A 26,229-nucleotide genomic window follows, 5' to 3' on the forward strand; every position below is an offset into this window, starting at 1 on the left:
AGAGCTTACTCTTTAATGGGGAAACGATATGCATGAATAGGTATGTATGAGATAGCTAATAAGAATGAATAATAATAGTTGCCTTTCCAGGTTTGCAAAGTGCTTTACAAATCTTATTTTGAATGATCACCTAGAAGTTGGGAGAACTTTGAAGTTGGGGGAGCAGTCTCCCCACCTTGAAAGTAGCATTTGAGCTGAATTTTGAATAATAAGTGACTTCTAAAGCCCTTTTCAGGGCTAGGATTCTATCCTTTAAAAACAATTTATTCTAGGATGTATTATGAACATTATTTATTATTTGAACTGTAGCCCAGTGATGCTGACATCATTGGATAGGCTGACTCATTGGATGGGCACCTTCCCATTGAAGAGCAGGATTGTCAAGCTACTTGCAACCCTCCTGAAGGAGGCTGAACCAGATTAAAAATTCTTGGAAATAGTTAATGAAATACATAAAAATGTAAGAGAATATAGATAATGAAAATATGTGGTTTTCTGCATTAATATGGACCCTGCCCAGATTCTTATTTGCCATTTTTGTAGGTCCCTCCCCATTTCTAGCTGAGTTTGGCATCATTATTAAGAAACCAGGTGTTTATACCCTTCCAGTCAATGGCTCCAGATAGCAGGACTCTGACTATTTTGTCTCTCTGTAAAAGGGCTTCAGGGCTTAGAAAGACCGAAATCTAGACTACAGATACTTTCATCTCTTTTCTCCTTGGCATTTGTCAATTCTCAGGGACTTTACTTTTAATCTACTCTACACTGAAATTTAGGGTTGCTAGGGGAAACCAAAAAGTAAGGTTGTTAAATCACTAACTCTAATTGTTTGGCCTAAGGGTAACTCTACAACTCTCCGAGTAAATTGAAGAGGGTCTGTGATGGCTGTTACTAGACCCCCTGAGGCTTTCTTCCCTTTCTTCTGGGTTCTAGACTGTCCTAGACAACTGAAGGCTCTTAGAATCTCAAAACCCATCCAGTTGAGGCTTCCTGACTAAGAGGGCAGCCCTGTTCCTGTCCCTCTTTTAAACAAGCTCCACTTTCTAAGTTGGCTGAACTGTTTCCTCATAGGTCAGCCTCACCAACCATTTTGTCATTTATTATGGCTCCCTTTTGAACTTGCAGCCCTTCTGCACTTTCCTGGTCATGAGGTAATTGTCCAACAATTATGCACAGTTACAAGCAATGGCAATTCATTTGGAGAAATGTTATTTCTCATCTCCCATCTAGACTGACCTTACCTCTGGATATCAAAAGCTTCCCCAGACTCTGCATAAGGCTTCAAATGAGTCAATAGAAGACCACAGGCTTGGTTGATTAAGGGAATCACCTGGAAAAGGAGAAAATTAAGGATAATCAAGCACTTTGTACAGTGAATGGACCTCAATTAGCTACAATTGAAGAGGTCTGTAGAACTTCCTACATTGGCTGTTATTTTCAGGTATGTAATTGCCAAGTAAAGTTCTTTCAGCAAAGGTCTAATACAAGACCTCCTTAGAATAAGAATTTTTCTCTTCTCTTCATGCCATTTTCTCCTTTTTTCTTCTTCTCTTTTCCCTTTTCTTTTTGATCTCTCTGTCTCTCTTCTCTTCTGGGCTCTCTAAGACCAGGATAATTGAGTACAAGCTTTCACAGTCTACAAATCAGAAAGAATCCAAGGATGGTCTTGGTCCATAAAGAATAAGTGCAGAGAGAGACCCACTAACAAAAAGCTGAACACCAGGGGAGAATTATTTTTTCTGGTCATAGTAACTCATGGAACCCTGTGAAACTTAGAAGGTAGTAGCTGGTTGTGGTGGTGCATGCCTATAATCCTAACCCCCAGAAAACTAGGGGTTAGCAGATCTCTTGAGCTCTTTGGAGTTCTGAGCTGCAGTGGGCTATGCCAATCATGTATTCATATTAAATTTGGCATTGACATGATGTGGCTCCTGGGAGCAGGAGGCCATCTAGTTGTATATGAAGGGGTAAACTGTTCCAAGTCAGAAAACAAGAAGGTTCCACTGTCAATCTGTAGTAGAATTAGTCTATGAGTAGTAACTTCCAACCTGAGCAAAATGGGACTTAAAAAGCAAAATAAAACAAAAAGCTTGGGGTGACTATGATCTGTCTTGATGGAGGGGCCACTAACTCCCATGACTCCTTGGACTATGCAATAAATTCAATAAACATTTATAAGTGCCAAATATATATAAGCCATTGAGCTAAGTTCTGGCTTTACAAAACAAAGGAAAAAATTAGCAGTTCTTGTCTTCAAGGAGGTTCTATGATAAGAATACATATGATAATAAGTGAAAACAAATTAAAAACAAGTAATTAAATTGTGCATAATTAAGAGTAACAATAATAACAATAGTAATAACGAATGATGGCAATGATAGCAATGATGATTTCAACAACCTCCATATTTTGGGCTGTTTTGTATCTGAAGCACTTAGGAAAATAATAAATTAGGTAAGTGATGATGGTGCTAATAGAGGATAGTGACTTGTTCCTGTATGGTTTCTATTTTTCACTTCATGAAACAAGATCAGAAAAATGATTTTTTCTGAAATAATAATAATAATAGCTTGAATTTATAAAGAATTTTAAGGTTTGAAAAATATTTTAATCTCATTTTCATTCTATATACACAGACAGTAAATACAAAATACAGAATACAGAAGTAATCTCAAGAGGGAAAGGTAGGGAGGGAACTGGAAATGCAGGTGATGACCTCTGGGCTATGGTTTGTTTTTATTTTTGTTTTTGTAAGGCAATGGGGTTAAGTGACTTGTCCAAGGTCACACAGCTAGGTAATTATTAAGTGTCTGAGGCCGGATTTGAACTCAGGCCTTCCTGACTCCAGGGTCAGTGTGCCACCTAGTTGCCCTTGGGCTCGGTTTTGAAGGAAATGAAGATTTTAGGAAGTAGAGTGAGGAAAGAGTTGTTCTTCACCTTTGTCAATGCACAGAGACAAGGGATGGGATGTTCTGTAGGGAAAAGCAAGGAAAGTCATTTGACTGAAATAGAGCACGAACAAGAAGAAGCAATAGGAGATAAGACTGGAAAGATTAGTGGGAATCATAATGTGAAAGATCTTTCAATTCCTGAGGATTTTGTATTTTATCCTAGAGGCAATAAGAAATGGTTAAAGATTTTTGAGTATTTGGGGACTAATATGTTTTAGGAGTATTCAAATGGCACTTGGGGAGAGGATGAATTGGTGAATTGAAGACCTGGAGTCAGAAAGATTAATTCATTTTAAAAAGCATAGATTAAGTACTTGCTATGTAGTCAATATACTACATAAAATAAACTAAAACAAACCATAATAAGCTAAATAAAGATGTAGTCAAAGGTTTATTTAGTGCCTTTTATGTTCAGGAGTTACTAAAGTGTCGGGGGAAGGGAGTTGGTTGGTACAGTGAATAGAGCTAGAGTCAAAAGGACCTGAGTTCAAATCCTGCCTCTGATACTTACTGGCTATGAAATCCTGGGCAAGTCACTTTACCTTGTTTGCCTCAGTTTCCTCTTCTGTAAAATGAGCTGGAGAAGAAAATGGAAAGCTAGTCCAGTATCTTTGTCAAGAGAATTCCAAAAGAAATCACAAAGAAATTGAAAGACAATTGAAAAATGACTGAACAACAAACAATATATCCCTGGCACTCTGCTAAGCATTTATTAATTTATTAAGAACTGGCTATATGACAAACTCAATGTTAAGCACCAAGGTCCCGAGAAAGACCCCCCCAAAAAGTTCTTATCTCAAAGTACTTACAATCCAATGGGGGAAGACAATAGAACTAAAGAAAGTTGAAAAGCTATGCTAGGTGCTGGGATCAGGGGGAAGTGTTAGGGACTGTTGTATATGGGAGCACTGAAAATTATCTTCACCTGGTGTCCTTGAGCACCAGAGCCTTATCTTACTAAGTGACACCAGAGTGGGAGTAGATTAGAGACTGGGGAGATATTTAAGCACTGGTGTTTTGGTAAATAAATGGAGACCTTGGAGTACTTGGGGATCTTGGAGAACTTGTCCTTGTCTTCCTTGTCTCCCTTGTCTCCCTTGTCTCCCGCCCCTCCAATGCTCACTTGGGAAAGATTGAGGGAGTCTGAGAAGGGGATTCAAGGTAAGAGTCTGGAATTAGGTACTCAACAGGGAGGGAGGCAGGGACGGGGAGGAATAGTTCCTGCCCTTAAGATGTTTCTATTCTTTGGGGGTAAAACAATATGCATCACATAAGTGAATGCAAATTATATCCCACAGCAATGCAAAATAATTTGTTTGGGAGTAGGGTGGGAAGAATTAGCAATTGGGTGGAATCTGGAATTCTTTCAGGTAGGAGACAGCCTTTAGAGTCTAGGAAACAAGTGGGAAGGAATATTTTCCAGACATAGAAGATGAAATACTATGGATGCAGAATAGTAAACCAACCCATCTGCTGGAACATGAGGTTTAGGATGAGAAATAATGTGTCACAAACTGGTAAGCTAGAGTCCCATTGTGAAGGATTGTAAATGGTAAGGACACTGCAAGAGTCTTGGTGAGAGGTAATGAGGGCTGGGGCAAAATTGTAGTGAGTTGAGGGAAGGGCGTGATGGTAAGGGATGCTGAGGCAGCTAGCTGACATAGAACCCTAGACTCAGATTCTGGAGTCTGAGTTTAAACCTTGCCTAGACACTTGCTATTACATGCTGTCAGAGTTAGGAAAATCTGAATTCAAATATGGTCTCAAATTGTGACCCCTGGGTGGGTCATGTAACAGTTGTCTGTCTCAGTTTCCTCAGTTATAAAATGAAAATCATGATAGAACCTACCTCCCAGCATTGTTTAAAATGAAATATATGTAAAATATTAAATGGAGTACTTAAGGATTTAATAACCACTTCTTTTCCCCTCCCTAAGACAGGTGACTTAACTTTTCTTAGACTCAGTTTCCTCATTTGTAAAATGAAGATAATAGTACCCACCTCACAGGGTTGATATAAAATGAGATGACATATAAATATATATGTATATATACATATATGTCTTTTCAAATTATAAATCACCATTTAAATATTTATTATTATTATTATTATTATTACTGAGATAGGATCACAGGATTTGGGAAAGGATTAGATATATGGAGGGGAGTGAGAGAATAAAGTCAAAGCTAACTCTATGATAAGTAATGGAAGTAATTTTTCATACAAAGAAAATACAATAGAACATCTAAAATCTGAACTGGGTTTAAATTCAACTCTGTTGAATCCCTTTCTGGACTCATTTAACCTTTCCCCAGGTGAATGCTGAAGGGGTGGGAAGTTCTTCCTGTCCACCAAGATCTTCTAGATCTCCATTTATTAGACTAAATACAAGTGCCTAAATATCCTCCCCAGTCCCTGGTCCATTCCCACTCCCTTCCCATGGCACTCTACAATCAACCAGTATATAATGCTCTGGTGCTAGAGGACACCAGGTGCTGAAGGTTTACAGTACTACCACACACAATAGTCCCTAACACCACTCCAACAAAACATTTATTATTTAATAAGTGCTTATCAAGGCATTAAACAAAAGCTAATTAAGCCCTGCCCTCAAAAGTTTACATTCTCTTGGAAAAAGGTAAAAAAAAAAGTGAGGTATATATATGTGTATAAAATGAAATGATGATGATGATATTTGTCCTTTCTTGAAGAAGGCTGTGACATCAGGGAGGTGATACCATGACAAGCACATGAATTAGATTTGAGTGAAGGGAGGGCTGTACTAAACACCAACCTCACTTTCTCTTTCAGAGACATCTGGGTCTAGTGGTCAGATGTGAACCAGGATGTTGGAAATAGCTCTAGATTCAAGGTAATCAGGGATAAGTGACTTGCTTAAGGTCCTAGAGCTAGTTAGTAAGTTAAATAGAGGAGAGAGAGAGAGAGAGAGAGAGAGAGAACACGAACACAAGAGAACGCACACCACCAGCAAAGGTGATCAAGAGAGTCTTTATGGAGGGGGGTAGCACCTGGACTGAGTCCTGAAAGAAGACAAAAGATTTTGAGAGGCAAAGTCAAGGAGATGATGAATTTTGGATGTGGAAAACATATTGTGTAAGTGCACAGGAGTTGGAGATGTAGAGTTGAATTTCAAGGATAGTTAATAACCCAGTTTGTATGTAACATGGAGTGTATGAAGGGGAAATGATGTGAAATGAGGGTGGGAAAACAGAATAGGACTTCAGGGGGCTTTAAGATAAGACTGAGGAATTTGTATTTTATCTTAGATGCAAGTAAGGAAACCAGTAACAAGGTTTACTACAGTAGCCACTTCATTCATACTGGTGCCTTAGAGTCACCTCTGGGAAACTAGTAAATGGTTCCAGATCTGGACTTGATTTATTGTTTTGTTGATTTTCAAGACTTAAAAAAGTATTGAAGAAAATGTTAAAAATGCAAGTTAAACTTAAAAGTGTAATGTGAGCCCTTATTTTTACCCTCAGAGAGCTAGCTGTTAAATATTTACAACATCACCATTCATGGATTTTAAACTGGAGACTGACAGGATGCAACCCAATCCCAAACTTTTGTTAGTTATGTAGAGCAGTGGTCTCAACTCAGATAGAAACAGGGGCCACTAAACAGTAATAAAGATCCCTGTAGGAATGCAATGACACAGCGAACCACTAATTAACATTATCTATGCTCTGTTGTATTTTATTCATTTTATTAAATATTTTCCAATTACACTTTAATCTGGTTTGGGTTACATTTGGAAGCGTATTAATATTATTTATGTTTTATACTGCATTTTCATTTATTTGTTAAGTACTTCCAAATTACATTTAATCTGATTTGGGCTACACTCAATAATGTTATATGTTCACCACAAATTGCCACTGGATTGTCCTTGATATCTCTGCTGTAGAGTGTGGTTTAGAGAAGGGAGAGACTAGAAGTAGAGAAATCTATTAAGCAACTAATGGAGTAGTCTAGGTGAGATTTCATAAAGATCTGAATTTGGTTAGCAGCCACATGAGTGGGGAGAAGGGGACACATTTAAACGATGTGGTAGAGCCAGAACTGATAAGGCTTGGCAGCCAGTATGATATGGTAAAATGAGGAAGAGTGGAGAGCTGAGGTTGAATTCAAGGTTGATAGCAGAGAGACAGAAAAAGTAAGGAAAGTTTATGAGTGTCACACCAGTTGCCAGTTTCTACTTTAACCTACGTAAATCTTGTGAAATTATGTTAAAAAGTGGAAAGAAGAAAGAACTTGGGGAAAATACTGTATACTTCAATGATAGGAGGAAGAGAGAAAAGGGATCAATCATTTGTTAAATTCCTACTATGTGCCAGGCTACTAAATACACTAAATGCGTTATAGCTATAATTTCATTAAATCAATAGATTCATTAAGTCATGATGTGACTATTCCTCCTGCCACTGGAATTTAGATCACAGCTCATTAGGTAAAATCTAAGTTCCCAAACAGAGTGCCAGGAACCCAATAGGAATAGAATCTATGCCTGTTGATTGATTCATCAATGCTTTTTTCCTTCTATGTGATTCTGGGCATGTTTCTTCCATAAATCCTCTATAAACTACCCAATATGCTGTAGTATCTCCTCCAGTCCTTTTAATATTTAATGGACACTGGTGTGACACTCCGGCCGTCGGTCTATTTTTATCTCCGAATCTTGCTGTATCCACTTCCTTATCTGGTCACGCATGTCACGAATAGCATCTTTTATACCATTTCTCATCTGTAAGTTCTTTTTGCCACTACACTGCAGCCTATTTACACCCATTGTGAGTCTTTCTTTGCCCTTTGGGTCACCTTCAATTTTGACTCATCAGAGAGCATGCTGTGACCATGATTTGTAGCTGTCTAGCACTGCCAGGAGAATATGAATGTAGCCTAGGGTTATTTAGACTTAGAATCACAGAGACTTTGGATACTCAGGCTGTACCTGTAATGAGATCACAAATACTCTGGAAGACTTTCCTAGGAGGATCGAGAATCCTTGGGCTTAGATTGCTAATGGGCAGTCTGAAAAGTTTGTCAGGAGAACTCCATTTATCTTTTGACTGCAGTGTGTTTTGGGGAACAGACAGGAAAGGCAGAGAGAAGAGGGAGAGATTTAAGTAGATGAATGTCTGGACCAGAGAGTGAAAGGAGAGAGGACAAAAGTAGACTAGAGCTGAGACCAAATGGCAACTGTGCCAATTAGTAAGAGGCAAATTCAGTCAGGCCCTCCTTTCTTGTGATTTCCCTGAACACAAAGATGATTCTGGTTGCAAGTCGAATTGCAGCCTATACTTTATTTAAATAAATATTTGGTTTTATTTATTGACACTACTAATAAATTACATACCCATTAATAATGAGTATTGCCTAGGTGTCTTTTCTGTCTCTGTCTCTCTCTCTCTGTCTCTCTCTCTCTCTGTCTCTCTCTCTCTCTCTGTCTCTCTCTCTCTGTCTCTCTCTCTATATATACATATATATATATGTATGTATGTGTGTATAGATAAATATATATATATATATGTTTGCGGCTTGAGACGGGGAAATTAACTCAGAGAAGAGATTTTCTTGGTTTATCTCAGGATGGTACTAATCTGATTAGAGAGAGAGAGTTTTAAAATTTTTCATAATTTCTGTGAAAATTTCAGATAATATCTAATAGATTATCTTTGAAACCATTAAGATAATATTTATGGGGTGGCTAGGTGGTGCAATGGATAGAGCACCAGCCCAGGAGTCAGGAGTACCTGAGTTCAAATCCAGTCTCAGACACTTAATACTTAATAATTGCCTAGCTGTGTGACCTTGCACTTAACCCCATTGCCTTGCCAAAAGAGAAAGGGAGGGAGGGAGGGTGAGAGAGAGAGAGAGAGAGAGAGAATATTTATAAGGAAATGAGCCATTTGCAGACTAAAGGATTATGGGAGTAGGGGTGGGGGTAATATTTTTGTCCTTGTATACAATGTTCATATCCACATGCCACAGGACTCTAAATTGGTGTTAAAAAAAATCAAATCCAAAAGGAAGACTTTAGAAGTTTAGGATTCCTGAAAATCATATGAGACCCAATACAATTTCTTTCTTTTTCTGCCCAATTCTGGACTCAGTTTATCATTCATCTGCAGTGTTCCTCCATGATGCATACATACTAATGATGGACTATTGCCTGCTTCATGATGACTAATAAAATATAAAAATCTGGTTCAGTAACTATTGAAATTCATTAAATGCTTTATTTAAAACCTGCTTTTAGGTTAGAAAATAATCTATTCTGGTTATAGGTAGCATAAATACAGAAAATGGTCTTCATCTCTAAAATCTTTATTTCTAAATTCTGCCCTGGTCCCAAAGATACACATTTCACTTTTCTGACTATATTATGGAATCTCAGAGTTTGAAAGGACTTCAGAGCTCAATCGTCTATCTATTCAAAGCACCTATCCAATTCAGAGACTCCTTCCATGAAATCTTTGGTGGACGCTCATTTAGGCATAGCTTGAATGTTTGCTAGCCATGGAGTTTCAATAGGCAGTATCTATCATTGATGGGTAGTTCTGTTCATTTGTTTCCAAAATGCACAGTTCAGGGATAAGCAGATACTATTAGACTTCCTTGGAGCACTTAGCCTAGATTTATTGAGCCTTGTAGCCAAAACCCAATTCTCATGACTTTTGTTCCTCCTGGCCTTTGCATTTGGACATTGTTTGGAAGATGATCCAAAGGAAGTAAATTTTTTGTGTATTGAGTTTATTCAAGTGTGGAAACAATATGACCTGATCATTATAAAATTCAATGGAACTCTTGCTTTCTGTGCACTGGCAGCTGAAGTCACATGAGTAGTTTTGATTCCAGTTTGGTGCAAACATTGCTTACTTGACCTCCCTTTTTTTTCTTCCCCCCCAGTCTTTTTTTTAAATTTTATTTATTTATTTATTTTGAAGTTTACATTTTTTCCCCTAATCTCGCTTACCTCCCCCCAGTCCCCACAGAAGGCAGTCTGTTTTTACATTGTTTCCATGGTAAACATTGTTCTAAGTTGAATGTGATGAGAAAGAAATCATATCCTTAAGGAAAAAAAATAAAGTATAAGAGATAGCAAAATTACATAATAAGATAACTTTTTTTTTAAAATTAAAGGTAATAGTCTTTGGTCTTTGTTCAAACTCCACAATTCTTTTTCTGGATACAGATGGTATTCTCCATTGCAGAAACCCCAAAATTGTGCTGATTGTTGCACTGATGGAATGAGCAAATCTATTAATATTGATCATCCATCCCCATGTTGCTATTAAGGTTGTACCATGTTTTTCTGGTTCTGCTCATCTCACTCAGCATCAGTTCATGCAAATCCTTTCAGGCTTCTCTGAATTCTCACCCTCCTGTTGTTCCATAACATACATATACCACAATTTGTTCAGCCATTCCACAATTGTTGGACATTCATTCAATTTCAAGTTTTTTTAGCCTCCCTTTCAATAGCTTTTTCTTTTACCATGAAGAATCTAGCGTGATCTATAACATTGTCTCACTTTGTGATAAACTGGCATCTACTCTACTATCCGATAAAATGATTCTCTCCAAAGTCACTTGCAGAATCTTAGGTCAGTATTTCTCTGCCATTGGTTTCTCTTCAGCATTTGAGTATCCCCTCTTTTTTAATTAAAAAAATATTTTCTACTTCTTTAGTTTTCATGATTCTGCTCTGTTCTTTTTCTACCTCTTTGACCCCTCCTTATCTGTACCTTTTCCTTCTCTTTCCATCTCCTAAATGTGAATCTTCTCCCTATGCTTTGCCTTGGGCCTCTTGTCTCTTTAAAGCACCAGTTCTTAATCTGGAGGCCCGAAAACCCTCAATCTATCTGTGAATAGGTTTCAGGTAGTTCATGAACTCATATTTTAATTTTCACTAGCCTTTGGTTTCCTTTTTAATCCTATTTTTTTTATGTACTTAAAAAATCTGATTCTGAGAAGGGGTCCACAGGCTTCACCAGACTGCCAAAGGAATCCATTACACAAAAAGGTAAGAACTCCTGCTCTAAACTTTTATCCTTGTCAAATATATCACTTCCTGTGACCTCAATTATTGGCAGTTTGTTCATGACTTTCAAACTGATATTTCCAGCTCTAATCTCTCTCTCAAATTCCAGACTGACATCTCCAACTGCCTTCCAGAAATAGAACACTAATTCTCTTCCCCCTCCCCACCCTGTTGACCCCATCTCAAACTCAATGTGTCTAAACTCATTACATTTTTTCAAAAAAACCTCCATGTTTTGAATGACCTGACTTTTTTTTTTTTTTTTTTTATTAAGGGCAAGACTATTTACCCAGATTCTCAGTTGGGTTCCCAACCCAAGAATCGTATTTGACTTTTCCACCAGAGTACAGAAGCTCTGGGTTGGAATGGACTTTTGAGGGTCCAACTTGACTAAGAATCTGCTTGTGCCAATTCACTTCTCTTGAGAAGCCTTTCCTGTCTCCACCTGTTGAGATCCTATCCATCCTTCAATCCTTCATCCTTGATCTGGGGATCAAGCGACAACTGCTTGAAGTCTTCCTTCTCACCACAATGTAGTGTCTCCTATTTGTACTTCAGGGTTATCTAAAGTCTGATGTCACTTTATACCTCTCTTATGCATTGTATTATGATCATTTGGATATAGATGCATTCTTCTTTCATCAATTTATGAGCTATTTGGCAGCAGGTAATACTATATATTGTGCCCTAAACAGTTAGATCACAAATATATTAGTCACTCAATAAATGATAGATAATAAATGTGCACATTACAATCAAGCAAGGTCTCCCCCAATCTATATATGTGGAATTTTTAAAAAATTAAATGCAAGAATTTGCATTATAGCTGTTAAATGTAATTGTGTTGATTTTAGTTTATTATTCCAGTCTGCCAGTATAATTTTAAATATTGAGCCTGTCATCCTCCCTGATTTCTGTCATCTGCAGTTTTGATAAACATGCTCTTTATGTCTTTATCCCAGTCTACTTAAGATTACTGTAAAAAATATTTTCCCTCTGAAGTCTTATTTGATGGATCAGCATGGCAGTGGTAGTTGTGGAACCAGATTGGGATCAGTCTTTGGTTCAAAAAGCCTATGGCAATGAAAGGCATGCCCTAGCAAGTTGTAATAAAGAGACACTTGCTAAAGGCCAACTCTGAGGGATTTGGTGTCTTACAGTCCTCCAAATTTGGAGAGACCTCCAGGAGATGAATGTTTTGACCATACTAACTCCCTCACTCTCTGCTAAGGTAGTTATGGATTGGATATTCTACATAAAACAAAGCAAAAAAAGCAAAAAGTGACCACATAGATAAACTTGAATTTTTTTTTAAAAAGTGGCTTGTATATATTTATCTGTTAAGTGTTAAATCCCACAGTAGAAGATGAACTTCTTTAGGATAAGGATGTGTTCTTTTGTCTTTGCATTTCCAAAACCAGCACATAGTAGGTGCTTAATGAATGTCTATTGACTGACTAACTGAGTCCATAAGTCAATGACCATTTATTAAGTACTAAATAGTGCCAAGCATGGGTTAAATAATGTCACAAAAAGAGGCAAAAGATAGACCCTGCCCTCAAGGAGGGCTAATGAGAAGCTTGTCTTCTGTTTCTTTCTTGTGTTTTTTTTTGTTTTTTTTTTGTTTTTGGTGAGGCAGTGGGGTTAAGGGATTTGCTCAAGGTTACACAGCTAGAAGGCATTGAATCTCAGGCTGGATTTGAACTCAGATCCTCCTGACACTAGGGACAGTACTCTATTCACTGCACTCCTAGTTGCCCCAGAGAAGTTTATACTTGACGATGAGTTGCATGTGAATCCACATCAAACACTTTGAAGAATTTCCTTTTTTCTTTCTCATCAGAATAGTTTTTATGTTATTAGAATTCTGTTCTTGAAAGTTTCCATCCCTCTTTCTTCTAAAATTTTATGCCAAGGAATCCTGCCTATCTTTTCTCTTGCTTTGTCATTTCACTACAAATCGCCTTCTGGTTGACATATTAATCACCATAACTTAGATATAACTGCCCAACCAGTTGTGAATATACCTAATTGTACAGTAACTCTCTCTGCATTGTACCATCTTATCCTCATAGAAATCACAAAAGACCATGGCAAGAGATTTTTTAAAAATTTGGATAGCATCTTCCAATCTAACAAATTAGAAAATAAGCACTATCAAAAGGAAATGAGGCTAGTGTGGTGTGACTTGTTCTTAATGAACCCATATTTGTTCTGGGAGAGCATCTCATTTTTATCTAAATACCAATGCAAACAACATCTTATTCAATGCTCAGTCCCCTGCACCCTCCATTCTACAGGACTGTAGTTGTCAGAACGCACTTTTGTCTTCCCTCCTGTTCTCCCTGGTTTCTCAAAGACTGACCACAAGGATGCTGAGCCATTTCTTTCAACATCAGAATGCTGGGTTTGAAGCACCTGGCCTTGAAGATAGGAGCTCATTGAAAGCAGCACTCTCTTATTAACTGGCTATTGATGTTTAGGTAGGCATCACAGTAAATAAAGAACTGGGCCTGGAAGCAGAAAAATCTGAATTCAAATCTAGGTTCATTTACCAGTTATATGACTCTGGGCTAGTCACCTAATCCTGTTTTACTTTAGTTTTATCATCTGTAAAATGATCTGGAGAAGAAAAGGTAAAAACCACTCCAGTACCTTTGCCAAGAAAACCCCAAAAGGGGTCCTGAAGATACTGAAATGACTGAACAACATTGATGTTGGATTTGGTCCTCAAGAAATATGACCTCTGCCTTCCATTTTCTTTTTGCTCCCAAAGATAATTTTACAAAAGGTTTTTATTTTATTGATCATTTTCTTCCCTTTATGAGGTTTATTTCATAGTAGGCTTTTAATCTTCTTGTCATTATTCTTATAAGGGCTATGGTACCCTTTTTCATTCTCTTTTCATGAAGCCCTTGTCCTTCTACCTTTTGCTTGTGGCTTTTCTTTTCTTTTTTCTTTTTTTCTTTTTATTGGGGTGGGGTGGGGAGCAATGTGACTTGTCCAGGGTCACAGAACTAGTAAGTGTCTGAGGTCAGTTTTGACTTAGGTTCTCCTGAAGTTGGTCACTTAGCTGTGACTTTTCAAAATCTGAGAGTTTGACTTGCAATCACACTGACTTCATCAGATGCTACCCTCTTCTCTATCTTTCCTCTTTGGGATCGTTAATTATTATAGTCATATTATAGAGTCATAATTTACATTAGATAGCTGTAAAATCCCTCAGAGGAAATCAAGTCCAGTTCCCTCATTTGATAGATGAGGAGACTATATCATTTTTTTAATTCCACAGGAAGTAAGTATTAGAATAGAATGTGAACCCAGGTCCTTTTCTTTCAGATTCAGTACTGTTTCCTTTGTACCACATTGAATTGTTTGGAATATCTCTATTCTGTCACTATATTCTTCCTTCAATGTATTATTAAAATGTTATTTCAATTGTGCTGATTCACCCAGAAAAAAGGAAAAAAAAAGGATTGTGCAGCCCAACACTCAGTTCATAGGATTATATTATCTAGGACCTAAAAGAACCTTATAAATTATCTAATTCAATTTGCCTAATTTTACAGATGAGGAAAATAAGGCACTAAAGGTTAAATAAAGGCAGGTAGTGTCAGAGTAGGATTTGAATCCTCATTCTGTGACTCCAGAGTTAGCTCTCTGTTCATCAGCATATACTGCCTTTCCAAATCATCCCATAGCAAATAAAGGATATCCCTTTGTCACAATTTCCTTAGCTGTAAAATGAGGATGTTGAAATAGATGATTTCTCAAATTCCTTTCAGTTTTTATGATTCCAAGTCACACACCTCAATCCCACCTAACAGTTGTTCTGGGCCTATGGACCCAAAAAACAATTAGCCCTGGGCAAGAGAGGGTCATGGGGATGGTTCCATTGACATGTCAAAGCCCATCATTTTCTCTTAGAATATTTGACTTCAAAGGAACAAAATTAGCCTAGAGGATATAACTCCAAACAAAAAACTCATGTGATAATTATAGTTTGTGTGTGTACAATATCTTATATTTTTCAAAGTCCTTTCACATCAATTATCTCTTTTGATCTTCACCAGACCCCAGTGAGGTAGGTAGGGAAAGTGTTATCTTCACCATTTCTTGGATGATGAAGCTGAGGCACAAAAAGGTTCAGGGTCACACAGTAAATGTCTGAAGTGGGATTTGAACTCAAGTCTTCCTCACTCCAAAGTCCAAGGCTTTATCTACTGGACCACATATCCCCTTTGCCTTGGAAAAAACACATTTGGCTTTCTGTCACTTAATGGCATGTAATATTTGATGTAGTTGGCTTCTAAACCCCACAACCTTAAAATAGCAAATTCTCAGTACATAATTCATTAACCCCTGAACATTTATGGAATGGAGTTACCCAGTTGGCTCCAAGGAAGATGTGCTCCTTGTGTATGAATGGAAAAATAGCCCTCGCCATATTGACAAAAGGGACTGACCCATCACCTATTTTTGTATGGCCCTTGAGCTAAGAATGATACCGTACTTAGTGTGAGCTGGATTTGGACAACAGGCTGTAGTTTGCAGACCTCTGCAGTAGAGAATCTGATCTGTAGGTTATCTTTATGGTCACTTTTGGGGTTATGAAATTATGAGCATTGATCAGGAAATAATTAAGTGTTTTCATAATTTATCTTATTGAGTATCATGGAGATATCACTGTGGTTAGCTGGTTTGGGGACATATTTTAAATAATTCCATTCTGATAGAATATAAGTTCTTTGAAATCAGGGACTATTTTATTTTTGCCTTTGTTTTCTCCCAAGAAAGTTTAGTGCTTAGCCTAAAGAAGGCATGTCATTCTTATTGACTGGCTAATTTTAAAAGAGAGCATATAATAAATAACAGTGGATTCAATATCTACTGTTTGCATTGTACTTTAGTTTGCGAAGTGCTTCAATATGCATTATTTCATGTGATATTAACAGTGGTTGCTGTCCTTCATTCTCAGAGGATCAAAATGAGGTCACTATGTTGGGGTCAAGGTACAGCCTGATTGCCTGTGCCCTATCAGACCAATATAATCTCAGAAGGCTCAGGTTGGGCATTAACAGTCCATGGGATGTCTCTGAATTTGCACATCTCACATTTCTTTTGAGTGACCGCAGTTCTATTTTGTTGCACCTTTGAGGCAGGTATGCCATGAAGGACTATCCTGTGCCACAATCTCCCATGTCTCATAATCAATCCCAAAGTTCTTCAGAGAGACCTTGAGAATATCATTGTATCACTTATTAATAGTGCTCCTGGGGCAGCTAGGTGGTGAAGTGGAAAGAGCATCAGCCCTGGAGTCAGGAGGACTTGAGTTCAATTCGAGCCTCAGAGGCTTAATACTTTCTTAGTTTTGAGCAATAATATTCCTTTGAGGTCAGAGAAACTGAAACTTAGGAGGGGGCGCTGAGAAAAGACTTCAGGTTGCACTAATATTTCCTTGCAAAAAAATCAAACAAAAAATGCTACTTTAGGGTCAAAGAGGGAAACTGAGACTTTGGGGGCTTTCAGGTCACCCAGCTGATAAATATCAAAGGCAAGACTAGAATTCAGATCTAACTTTTAGTCCAAGGTTCTTGTTACTATCCTGTGAAAAATATGAAGCCAAAAGAAGTTGGATACTCTGTGTCTTTTTTTTTTATGTTTGTTTTTAAATTGGCTTGTTTGGGGGAAAAAAAGAAACTCAACTCTTGACCCCTCAGTGGAAAATCAATAGATAGTATTTCCATTAACCTAAGGAAAGACCGAATTCCAATAAGAGCTTTTGTTGAAGAAGCACTGAAGGGATGTTTTTCTTTTGAAAACTCCAAATTTCTATGAAAAAATTCTGTCAGCTCAGTAACAACTGCAGCCATCATCATGTTGAACCAAAGATGATCATCATTCTGATAACACAGCAGTGCCTATCAAACATTGTGACCAATCGGCATTCACCATGAGGAGGCGGTGACAGCTGGTGTTGCTAAGCAACACTCCCCCCCTCCTCCCCCCCCCCCCCCCAGCAGTTGGGTACATTTAGATAGATGTGCTGCTCTCAGTAGTGGTCAGGCAGAACACAAAAGCTTTTGCCAATGAAAAACCAAATTATAACCCAGACTTGGGTCCATCACCCCCCCCCCCCAAACCCAGGAAGGAGTATATTTCCTTTTAAATGCAAATAGAAAAGGAAGATTTTAACTAGAGCTTAAACAGTCCATCATTATACTGATTTTAATTAGGAGATTGGGTGTCAGTGGAATACAACTTTGTCACAGGATAATGGTCTCTTGCTGGTAGATAAATGCAGGGACACTTCGAGAAAATGGGCGTCTGGTCAGGCAGAGACAATGTATTTTTGGACTCTGAAGTATTTATTACCCCGACCACACTTGGTTATAATGACTTTCATTTTTATTGGTCTAAACTAAAGGATTGAGAAATAAAACTAAATATTAAAAATAGACTGCTGAAGGCTGGCATAGCCTGGAGAAAGCTCCTGGCAGTAATGTTCTTGGAAAATGGTGCTCCACTTTGAGAACATTCAATGCTTTAATCTGAAGAGCTTAACTATGAAAATTTAAAGGCCAAACCACACTGTGGAGATGCCTGCAATTCTGCGAATGTTCTCCAATCCAAATGGCCAGAGCCATACAAATCATGCAGAGCAACTTTAAAATACATTCCCAAGAAATGTGTTTGCTGAATTCAGAAAAGTAGATGTGTCTTCTTCAAGGGAGGGAACAACTAGAGGAAATGATGACTGCATCCACTCCAATCCAACCCAATCCCGTTCAAAATGCATCAGTTAATTTTCCAGTTTATTCAAGAAGCTATATTAGGTACTCAGGATATAAAGACAATCCCCCTCTCTCCCAGTAGCTCCTACCCTCAAGCAGTTTACATGAGATGGGGGAGGATATACATCTGTCCTCTTTCTCTTTCTGAGATTCATTCTAACTGGTTGAACCTTTGTAATAGGAATGGAAAGTAAATAATTAGAAGTGATAGAGCTTCTTGGTTACCACAGTGAATTTCAACCTTAAAACTTACAGGTGTTTGTATGTGTATATACCTGTCCTTGTAGAATATATATAGTAGATGAATATAAGAACATGTACGTATGTTCTTGTCTATATGTATGTATGTACGATATTCTAAAAATCTTAATGGTTTTAAGCTATTAAAGTAACACATGTACACATTTATACATACATATGTGTATGCTTGGGTATGCATATATATATATATATATACAAATGTATATAAGGATATTTACACTTTCTATATACATATTTATATTTATATCTGTTTATCTATCAGTGGTCTCCTACTTGTTCTTCCTTCTCCCTACTTCCATCCACACGCACATATAGAAACATACATATATGTTATTTTTAGTCATTTCAGTATTATCCAATTCTTTCCTGACCCCATTTGGGGTTTTCCTTGGAAAAGATACTGGAGTAGTTTGCTATTTCCTTCTCCAGCTCACTTGACAGATGAAGAAACTGAGGTAGTAATTGGATAAAGAGACTTGCCCAGGGTCATATAGATAGCAAGTCAGTCCAGGCACTGTACCTCCTAGCTGTCTTTGGTTTTTAATTCATTGCGAATTCCCAGTAAAGAAATTCCCTTTATCAATGCATCTTGACAAGTTTTGAAGCCTGCAATTTTGAGTTGCCCAGATCATTCAGAAGTTAATCAACTAGTGTGTCCAGGGTTACAAAGGCTGTACATATAAGAGGAGGAACTTGAAGTCAGTATTTCTGACTGAGAAGCCGGCTCTTTCTAATGCATGACACTGTCTCTTATATGAGAACATGTATATGAATCTACACACACAGACATATACACAAATACAGGAAGAATAAGCGGAGAGAGTTCCAGACCTGAAATCAGGAAGATCTGAGTTTGAATCCAGCATCACATACTTGCTAGCTTTGTGACCCTGGGTAAATCACTTAACCTGTGATCCTAGCTACCTCACAAGGTTGTTGTGAAGATAAAGTAGATATTTGTATAAAGTCCTTTGTAAACTATAAAAGCACTGTATAAAGGTGTTTATAGAGCAGTATATAGTATATAGGGCATATATAAAGGATGTCTCAGAAGTCTTAGTGAAGTTTTAAGCTACTAATATTTACAACTGCACTAAGATTTTTGCCTCTCTTCCTCTCCTATCTCTTTCTTCCCCCCACCTCTTCTCTCTCTCTCTCTCTCTCTCTCTCTCTCTCTCTCTCTCTCTCTCTCTCTATGTATTTATAATACATATGGGTACATATATATGAAATATGAGACCTTATATACAAAATGGATACTCTTGATTGTTGGAAATCAATTAATGAGCCTACTGGATTTGGCAGAACTCCTCTGTTGTGTCAAACATTATGTCATGGTTCAGGAACTTCTGATTGCCTAGATTCTTTACCTTCTGATACCTGAGAAAATCAAGATCAGGTCCAGCAGGTATTGACAAGAACAATGCTATCTCCCATCTTGTGGCACAGATTTGTTTCTGTCCAATCCCTCTGTGTGTGTGTGTGTGTGTGTGTGTGTGTGTGTGTGTATTCTCATGCCCAGTCCCTGGCCACATGTTTGAAAGACTCGGGACTGGACATATCAAAGGGATTTGCCACTTAATGCAGTAATGAAAGATTGACACAATTTTCCATGAAGTTTTGGGCAGCAGATTTCTATTCCTCATGGCAGCTGATACTACTCCGTTTTCTGTATCTTACCTCATCCAGTCTCTTTGGACTAAAAGCAGGAATGAGCACACTTCTGACCTCTTTCCATCTCTTGTTCCTCAAAAATAGGATGCTGTCAGCAATCGGCTTGGTCTCCATCCCTGACATCTGGTCAAAAGGGAAAAGCAAAAGGGTTCTGAGTAAAGCCAAGACAGTCTATCTTTGCTTCAAGATGAGTTTATTATAAAACGTCAAGGCTAAAGCCCATCAATGATCCACAAATTAGTAGACTGTGCTTGGGCAGAGACAGAGGAATGATCTAAGGGTTTGCTGTAAATGAGGCTCAAGATACATGAGTGGGGGCTAATGGGGTGATCATTGCTGGCTCTGATTCCAACCCTGTTGCAGTGTGTCCTTGATCACAGAAAATAAATCCTTTGTGAAGTGCATTACTCCATTTAGAAAAGATTGATTAAGAGAACCTCCTTTGAAACTAGAGACCAATAGGGCAAATATTTCCTCAGCTTGGCTTTTAACTCCTATGATTTGGACAACGGGCTGCCCTTTCCTTGGATTTACCAGCTCAGGACAAGAGTGGATTGACATGTGTGTCTGGATACAACAAGGGGGGGGGGGTTCAGTATTAGTGGGTGAAGTGGGTCCAGTGAGTTCCTCCTATTGTCAAGCTATTCAGAATTGTCCTCTCCCATTCAACCCAGATCAGTATGTTCATTTCTCAAAGCAATATTAATCTAGGAAAAAAGGTTTGTTCTAGAGTTAGATCTGCCTATCATCTTTCCCTGGGATGTTGGGGTGTTAGGATTATTAGGAACTTTTCAGTCCAATGGTTTATCTTCAGATAAGCAAAAATATTAATTTTTCCTTTTAACTGTTAAGTTTTTTGGTGGGGGGGGGAAGAAGGTTACAAGACAATGGGGTTAAGTGACTTTCAACATCACACAGCTAATTGTCTGAGGTCACATTTAAACTCAGGTCCTGCTGACTTCAGGGCTGGTGCTCTATCCATTGTGCCACTGAGCTGCCCTTAAGTTCTTCTGCCTAAAAAAAAGCCCAAGACTAAATCTCTGATGTAACTATATTTTGTGGATTATTAGGGGAACAGTTGGATGGAGTTAAATAAGACTTCACTGAGGAGCCCTATTTTAAGTTCTGGCATTAATTTTGTGTGACTTTGGACAAGCCATTTCATCTTTAATTCAATTTCTTAAACTTTAAGCATCTATATTAGGATTTACAAAGCAATGTGGTTAAATTCTGGGAATAAAATGACAAAAGGAAAAATAGTTCTTGCCCTAAGGAACTTAAATTGTAGATAAGGTGATCTTGTTTTTTGTTGTTGTTGTTTGCAAGGCAATGGGGTTTAGTGGCTTGCCCAAGGCCACACGGCTAGGTAACTATTAAGTGTCTGAGGTCAGATTTGAACTCGGGTACTCCTGACTCCAGGGCCAGTGTTCTATCCACTGTGCCACCTAGATGCCCCCATAAGGTGATCTTGGAGAGAGCATAAAGGGTCAGGAACTCTTAATTTTTTTAGTGTGTGTCATGGACCCCTTTATCAGACTGGTAAAACCTATGGATACTTTCTCAAAATCATGTTTTAAATAATTAAGGAAGGGGCGGCTAGGTGGCGCAGTGGATAAAGCACCAACCCTGGAGTCAGGAGTACCTGGGTTCAAATCCGGTCTCAGACACTTAATAGTTACCTAGCCGTGTGGCCTTGGGCAAGCCATTTAACCCCGTTTGCCTTGCAAAAACCCAATAAATAACTAACTAAATAAATAAAGAAGTTAAATTAGTTAATAAATTAAATCCATTAGATTGTAGGATCCTTGAGGGCAGGTATTGTCTTTATATCCCCTGGCCCTTAGCCTGACTCTTAAAAAATGTTTACTGATTCATTGATTGAAGTTTCAGTTGGAGCTTAGTTAAAATAATGATGCAATTTTTTTTACCCATCCAGATTCACATACACACTGAAATCTATTCATGGAACACCTGGACTAGGAGCATGAGGAAAGACTTCCACTTCCACTCTTGAAAAAGAGATGGAAAATGGACTAATGTTTAGGCAATTTGACTGGAATAGAGTGAGTTCCTATAGTATAGTCATGTGAAATGTTTGAGAAGGTAGACAAGGCCAAATGGTGAAGGACTTTAAGTTTTTTTTTTTTTAGGGTTTTTTTTTGCAAGGCAAATGGGGTTAAGTGGCTTGCCCAAGGCCACAGGGCTAGGTAACTATTAAGTGTCTGAGACCGGATTTGAACTCAGGTACTTCTGACTCCAGGGCTGGTGCTTTATCCACTGCGCCACCTAGCCTCCCCCTAGGACTTTAAGTTTTAAGCTAAAGAAATTGTATTTTATCGGGGAGTCAAGAGGGAACCATGGCGTCTTAGGTGGCACAGTGGCTAGAGCAGTGGAGTCAGGAAGACCTGAGTTCAAATCCAACCTCAGCACTTACTAGCTGTGTTACCCTGGGCAAGTTGTTTAACCCCAATTACTTCCAAAAAACAAACCAAAAACAAACAAACAAACAAAATAATGGAGGAACTGTTGAAGCTTCTTGAGTAGGTTGACATGGCAGACATCCATTAGGAAGATTATTTAACCCTTTCTGCAGTAGGACAACTCCAAGTAGGGAGACTAACAAGGAGGCTGTTAAATTAGTCCAGATGAGAGGTAACGAAGCCCTTAAATAGGATGGTGGCTATATGAGTAAGGAGAAGGGATAGATCAGAAAGAAACTGGGCAGTAGAATTGGCAAGACTTGGCAACTTATTGGATACTGGGGTTGAGGGAGAATGAAAAATTGGGGACGACATCCCAGATTTTTTAACAAAGGTGATTGAAAAGATGGTAGTGCACTCAATAGAAACTGGAAAGTTTTGAGGAAGAGTTTGAGTGTGTATATAGTTTTCTGGGGGAAAAAACAACAGCATTTGTATAGATGGTACTTTAAGGTTTAGTGAAATGCTTTACAAATATTATCTCACTTTATCCTCATGACAATTCTGAGAGGTAAGCACTATTATTCTACCCATTTTGCAGATGAGGAAGCTAAGGCATACTGGTTAAGTGACTTACCCAAGGTCACAAATTAGTATCTGAGTCAGGATTTGAACTTGTCTCCCTGATTCCAGGTCCAGCCCTCTAATGAGATAATATAGATCTAGAGGCATATCTATATCTATAAAACTTTATAAATGTGAGCTCTAATTATATTATCTTAAAAATAGAACTTTTTCTTTAAATTGGGGATTTTACAAAGGTTTCCTTAACACTAAACGTAATTTTATTTCTCTTTTGTACCTTTTGTCCTCCCTCACTGGGTCCCTTTCTCCCTCACTGGGTCCCTTTCTCCCACAGAAAAAAACCACACATTTGTTAAATTCAGTAGAGTGTCCTTGGGAGCTTGTAAGGTCCCTTCCAACTCTAAATCTTTGATGACTGGGATCCCTACAGCTATATTTGCTCAGATGGTAGTTATTCTTAGGACCCATTTCATCTGTGTAACTTTTTCTTGTATTTTTTTTTTCCAAAGCAATTTGAACTCTGCTGTGTCAGGATCTCCCTCTGAACTGTTTCCTATTTCAGGAATCAGAAGCTTTGGGTTCTAACTCCGACCTAGCTTCCAGATACCTATTAGTCCTTAAACAAGTCGTTTCTTATTGATCCTTCACTTTCATCATTAAATTAAGGAGTCTCTCTTAGTTTCCACTATAGTGTCTTCCATCTCTAACATTCTTTCTATGAGACTAATGTGTATGATTTTTGATACCATTGACATCTTGGTCTTCAATCTCCATCTGCTTCATTCTCCTTCTTATGCTTATTCTTAATTTTTTAAAAATTTTCTAGTTTATTCTTAATTTTACATGGATCAGTCACCTTTTCCATGGACCATTGGAAAAAAAGACAAATCAACATTTTGCACAGAACTTTAGTGACGGGGCCATAAGTTCATAGAAGGATGAGATATGGAATGTGATATTTTTTTGGGGGGGAATCGAATTTGTATCCTCCTCTCTTGATTTTTACAACAAATATCTTGCCCCTTAGGCAAGTGCCTTGATAATTGAGCCAAAGGGGTACACAGACTTTGTCTGCCTAGTACAGAAAAGTACTATAATAAAAATATAGGTGGGACAGGAAGGCCCTTGAATCACTCCCTTGTTTCAGATGACCTGTATAGATGGCACTATAAAGTGTATTCAGCCAGCATCTCTCTTCATCGGAGACCCCATTCATCTACTACAACTCACTACCAGACCTTCCTTGATAATCTCCTGATATACTGTAGGTAATGAAAGCAAACTGGGCCAACAGCCAATACATTCTCTGAATGAACAATTCTGATTTCATCATCTGCCATGAAGTGCCTAGGAATGATTTTATTTTTTTAATTTGAAGGAAAACAGTGGGTTCCAGTTACTCTTTTATTTCATTTGTTTTTATTAATGATCTGAGAATTATATATATCCATTACATGTGGCATTTGACAACTCAGGTCAACACTTTTGTTTCCAGAGGTGGGATCGACCTTGGGTTCCTAACCAATGCTGTAGTAAATAGAAGTCTTTGATATTACTTCTCAGGAAATCATGTCCCCAGGGTCTAGGGGCCTCTAGCTCTATGGTTTGGCTTAGCTAGAAACATTTATGAAAAACCCCAGCTAAAAACTGGGAATCTGTTTTAGTCCTTGTAACTGATGATGTCTGGGGCAATGGATTGTTTCTTGAGTGATGTATTTGGGGAAGTAGAATGACTTATCTATGCCAGTGACTTCATCCTTGGCATGTATTTTGTATTTATTTGGATATGTGCAACCCCAACTCCTGTCTAAACCTGGAAAGATTTCCTAATGGACGCCCTATGGTTCTGAGTACTTATAGAAGAAGGAGATTCATAATTGGTTGAGAGAGCCTATATGAGTATAAAAGAAACTTTTTGGAATTTAGGGAGTCCTCAGAGCCGGGGGGAAAGAGGCAACTAGATGGTGCAGTAGATAGAGAGCCAAGTCTGAAGTCAGAAAGACTCATCTTCCTAAGTTGAAATCTGGTCTCAAACACTGTCTAGTTGTATGACCCTGGGCAAATCAATTAACCCAGTTTGCCTCACTTTTCTCACCTCTAAGATGAGCCAGAAAAGGAAATAACAAACCACTCCAGTATCTCTGCCAAGAAAACCTCAAATGGGGTCACAAAGAGTCAAACATTACTAAAAAGACTGAACAATAAAGGGGAGAAAAGAAATTCTTTTTGTGGGGCATCTCTCCAGAGCTCCAGACATATGGGAAAACTGGCTCCTACCTATGCCCTTTGATTTCTAGTACCTGTGCTAAAAGGAGATACTCCATTCATCCCCATCCTTTCCCCTTGGTTAAACTGAAATTTTATCTTTCCACAGAAGTTCTTGTTTTTGTTTGTCTAATCTGCATAAAATCTCCAATTCTTGTTTACTTCTTACTTTGATAAAAAGGTTGACAAGGTCTTTTGTGTGATTAGTTTGGTGGAAGTGAGAACTGCTGTTGAGAGGATATTTGAGGTTAACCACTCTTTAACAGCAACCATAGAAAGTAGCCTTTAAAGTTATCCCTTAGGGATGGCTAGGTGGCATAGTGGATAAAGCACTGGCCCTGGAGTCAGGAGTACCTGGGTTCAAATCTGGTCTCAGACACTTAATAATTACCTAGCTGTGTGGCCTTGGGCAAGCCAAAATAAATAAATAAATAAAATAAAGTTATCCCTTAAGGAGCATGGGATACCCACAATCTGGAAAATCCATGTTAAAGTTTTGGGCCCTCCTATTGTAGCAAAGAAGAAGTGAAGAAGTTTGAATTTTTTTTTCTTTTATGGGGTGTTTACAATATCTTATTGTAAAATTTGTGTTTATATTAAACAATATTCTACAAATATTTTATGCATTTCTGAGTTTCTAATCTTTTTCTTTGTTATCTGATGGCCTTTGTGTGTTGTCAGCAGTTCCCTAAACTTCTCAAATTCCCACTTAATTTCTTATGTCAACCCATTATAGATCAAAACTGCAATGGGGTAAGTCTCAATGTGGAAGGCATAACTGTATTCCAAAATTCAAAATGAGAATACTATATCTCTAACCTACAAATATTTGAGGGGTGGTAGCTGGAGGGAATTCTAACTCAATATTCCTCTCCAAGGGATCTGATGAATTTTATGCATTGTTCCTTATCTCGTCTTGAGAATACAGCCATAGACATCCTCCTTCTCTCCACAAAGGTGGAAATCACAGTTGCCCTTCGGAGATATATAGGGCTTTCCAATTCCATTTCAGTTATCTCTCCATGTAACACTCAGATTAGACATCTTGTACTACATGCATCCATGTCTGCACTACATGTGTGTTCAAGAGTAAGTCCAGAGTATGATTATATACATGTTGTACATAGATACATTTATGTTACTTTATCCTAAATGACTGTAAGCTCCCTGAGGGTGCAAACTCTGTTTTTGTATTCATAGCTCCAGGTATAAT

The 26,229-nt window shown here is 38.1% G+C and overlaps 1 protein-coding gene across 1 annotated transcript in view; it reads right to left on the bottom strand.

Annotated features, from left to right (window-relative positions):
• Nucleotides 1-26,229, bottom strand: part of TBXAS1 (thromboxane A synthase 1) — a 237,438-nt gene that overhangs the window by 120,246 nt on the left and 90,963 nt on the right. Inside the window, exons 5-6 of the mRNA XM_074193562.1 lie at nt 19,753-19,869; nt 1,242-1,330 (exon numbers count right to left, since the gene is read on the bottom strand). Of these exons, the coding sequence (XP_074049663.1) occupies nt 1,242-1,330; nt 19,753-19,869 (206 nt within the window). The remainder of the gene's footprint in view (nt 1-1,241; nt 1,331-19,752; nt 19,870-26,229) is intronic.

The sequence above is a fragment of the Macrotis lagotis genome, chromosome 7 (genome assembly GCF_037893015.1).
Source record: "Macrotis lagotis isolate mMagLag1 chromosome 7, bilby.v1.9.chrom.fasta, whole genome shotgun sequence".
Lineage (NCBI taxonomy): Eukaryota > Metazoa > Chordata > Mammalia > Peramelemorphia > Peramelidae > Macrotis > Macrotis lagotis.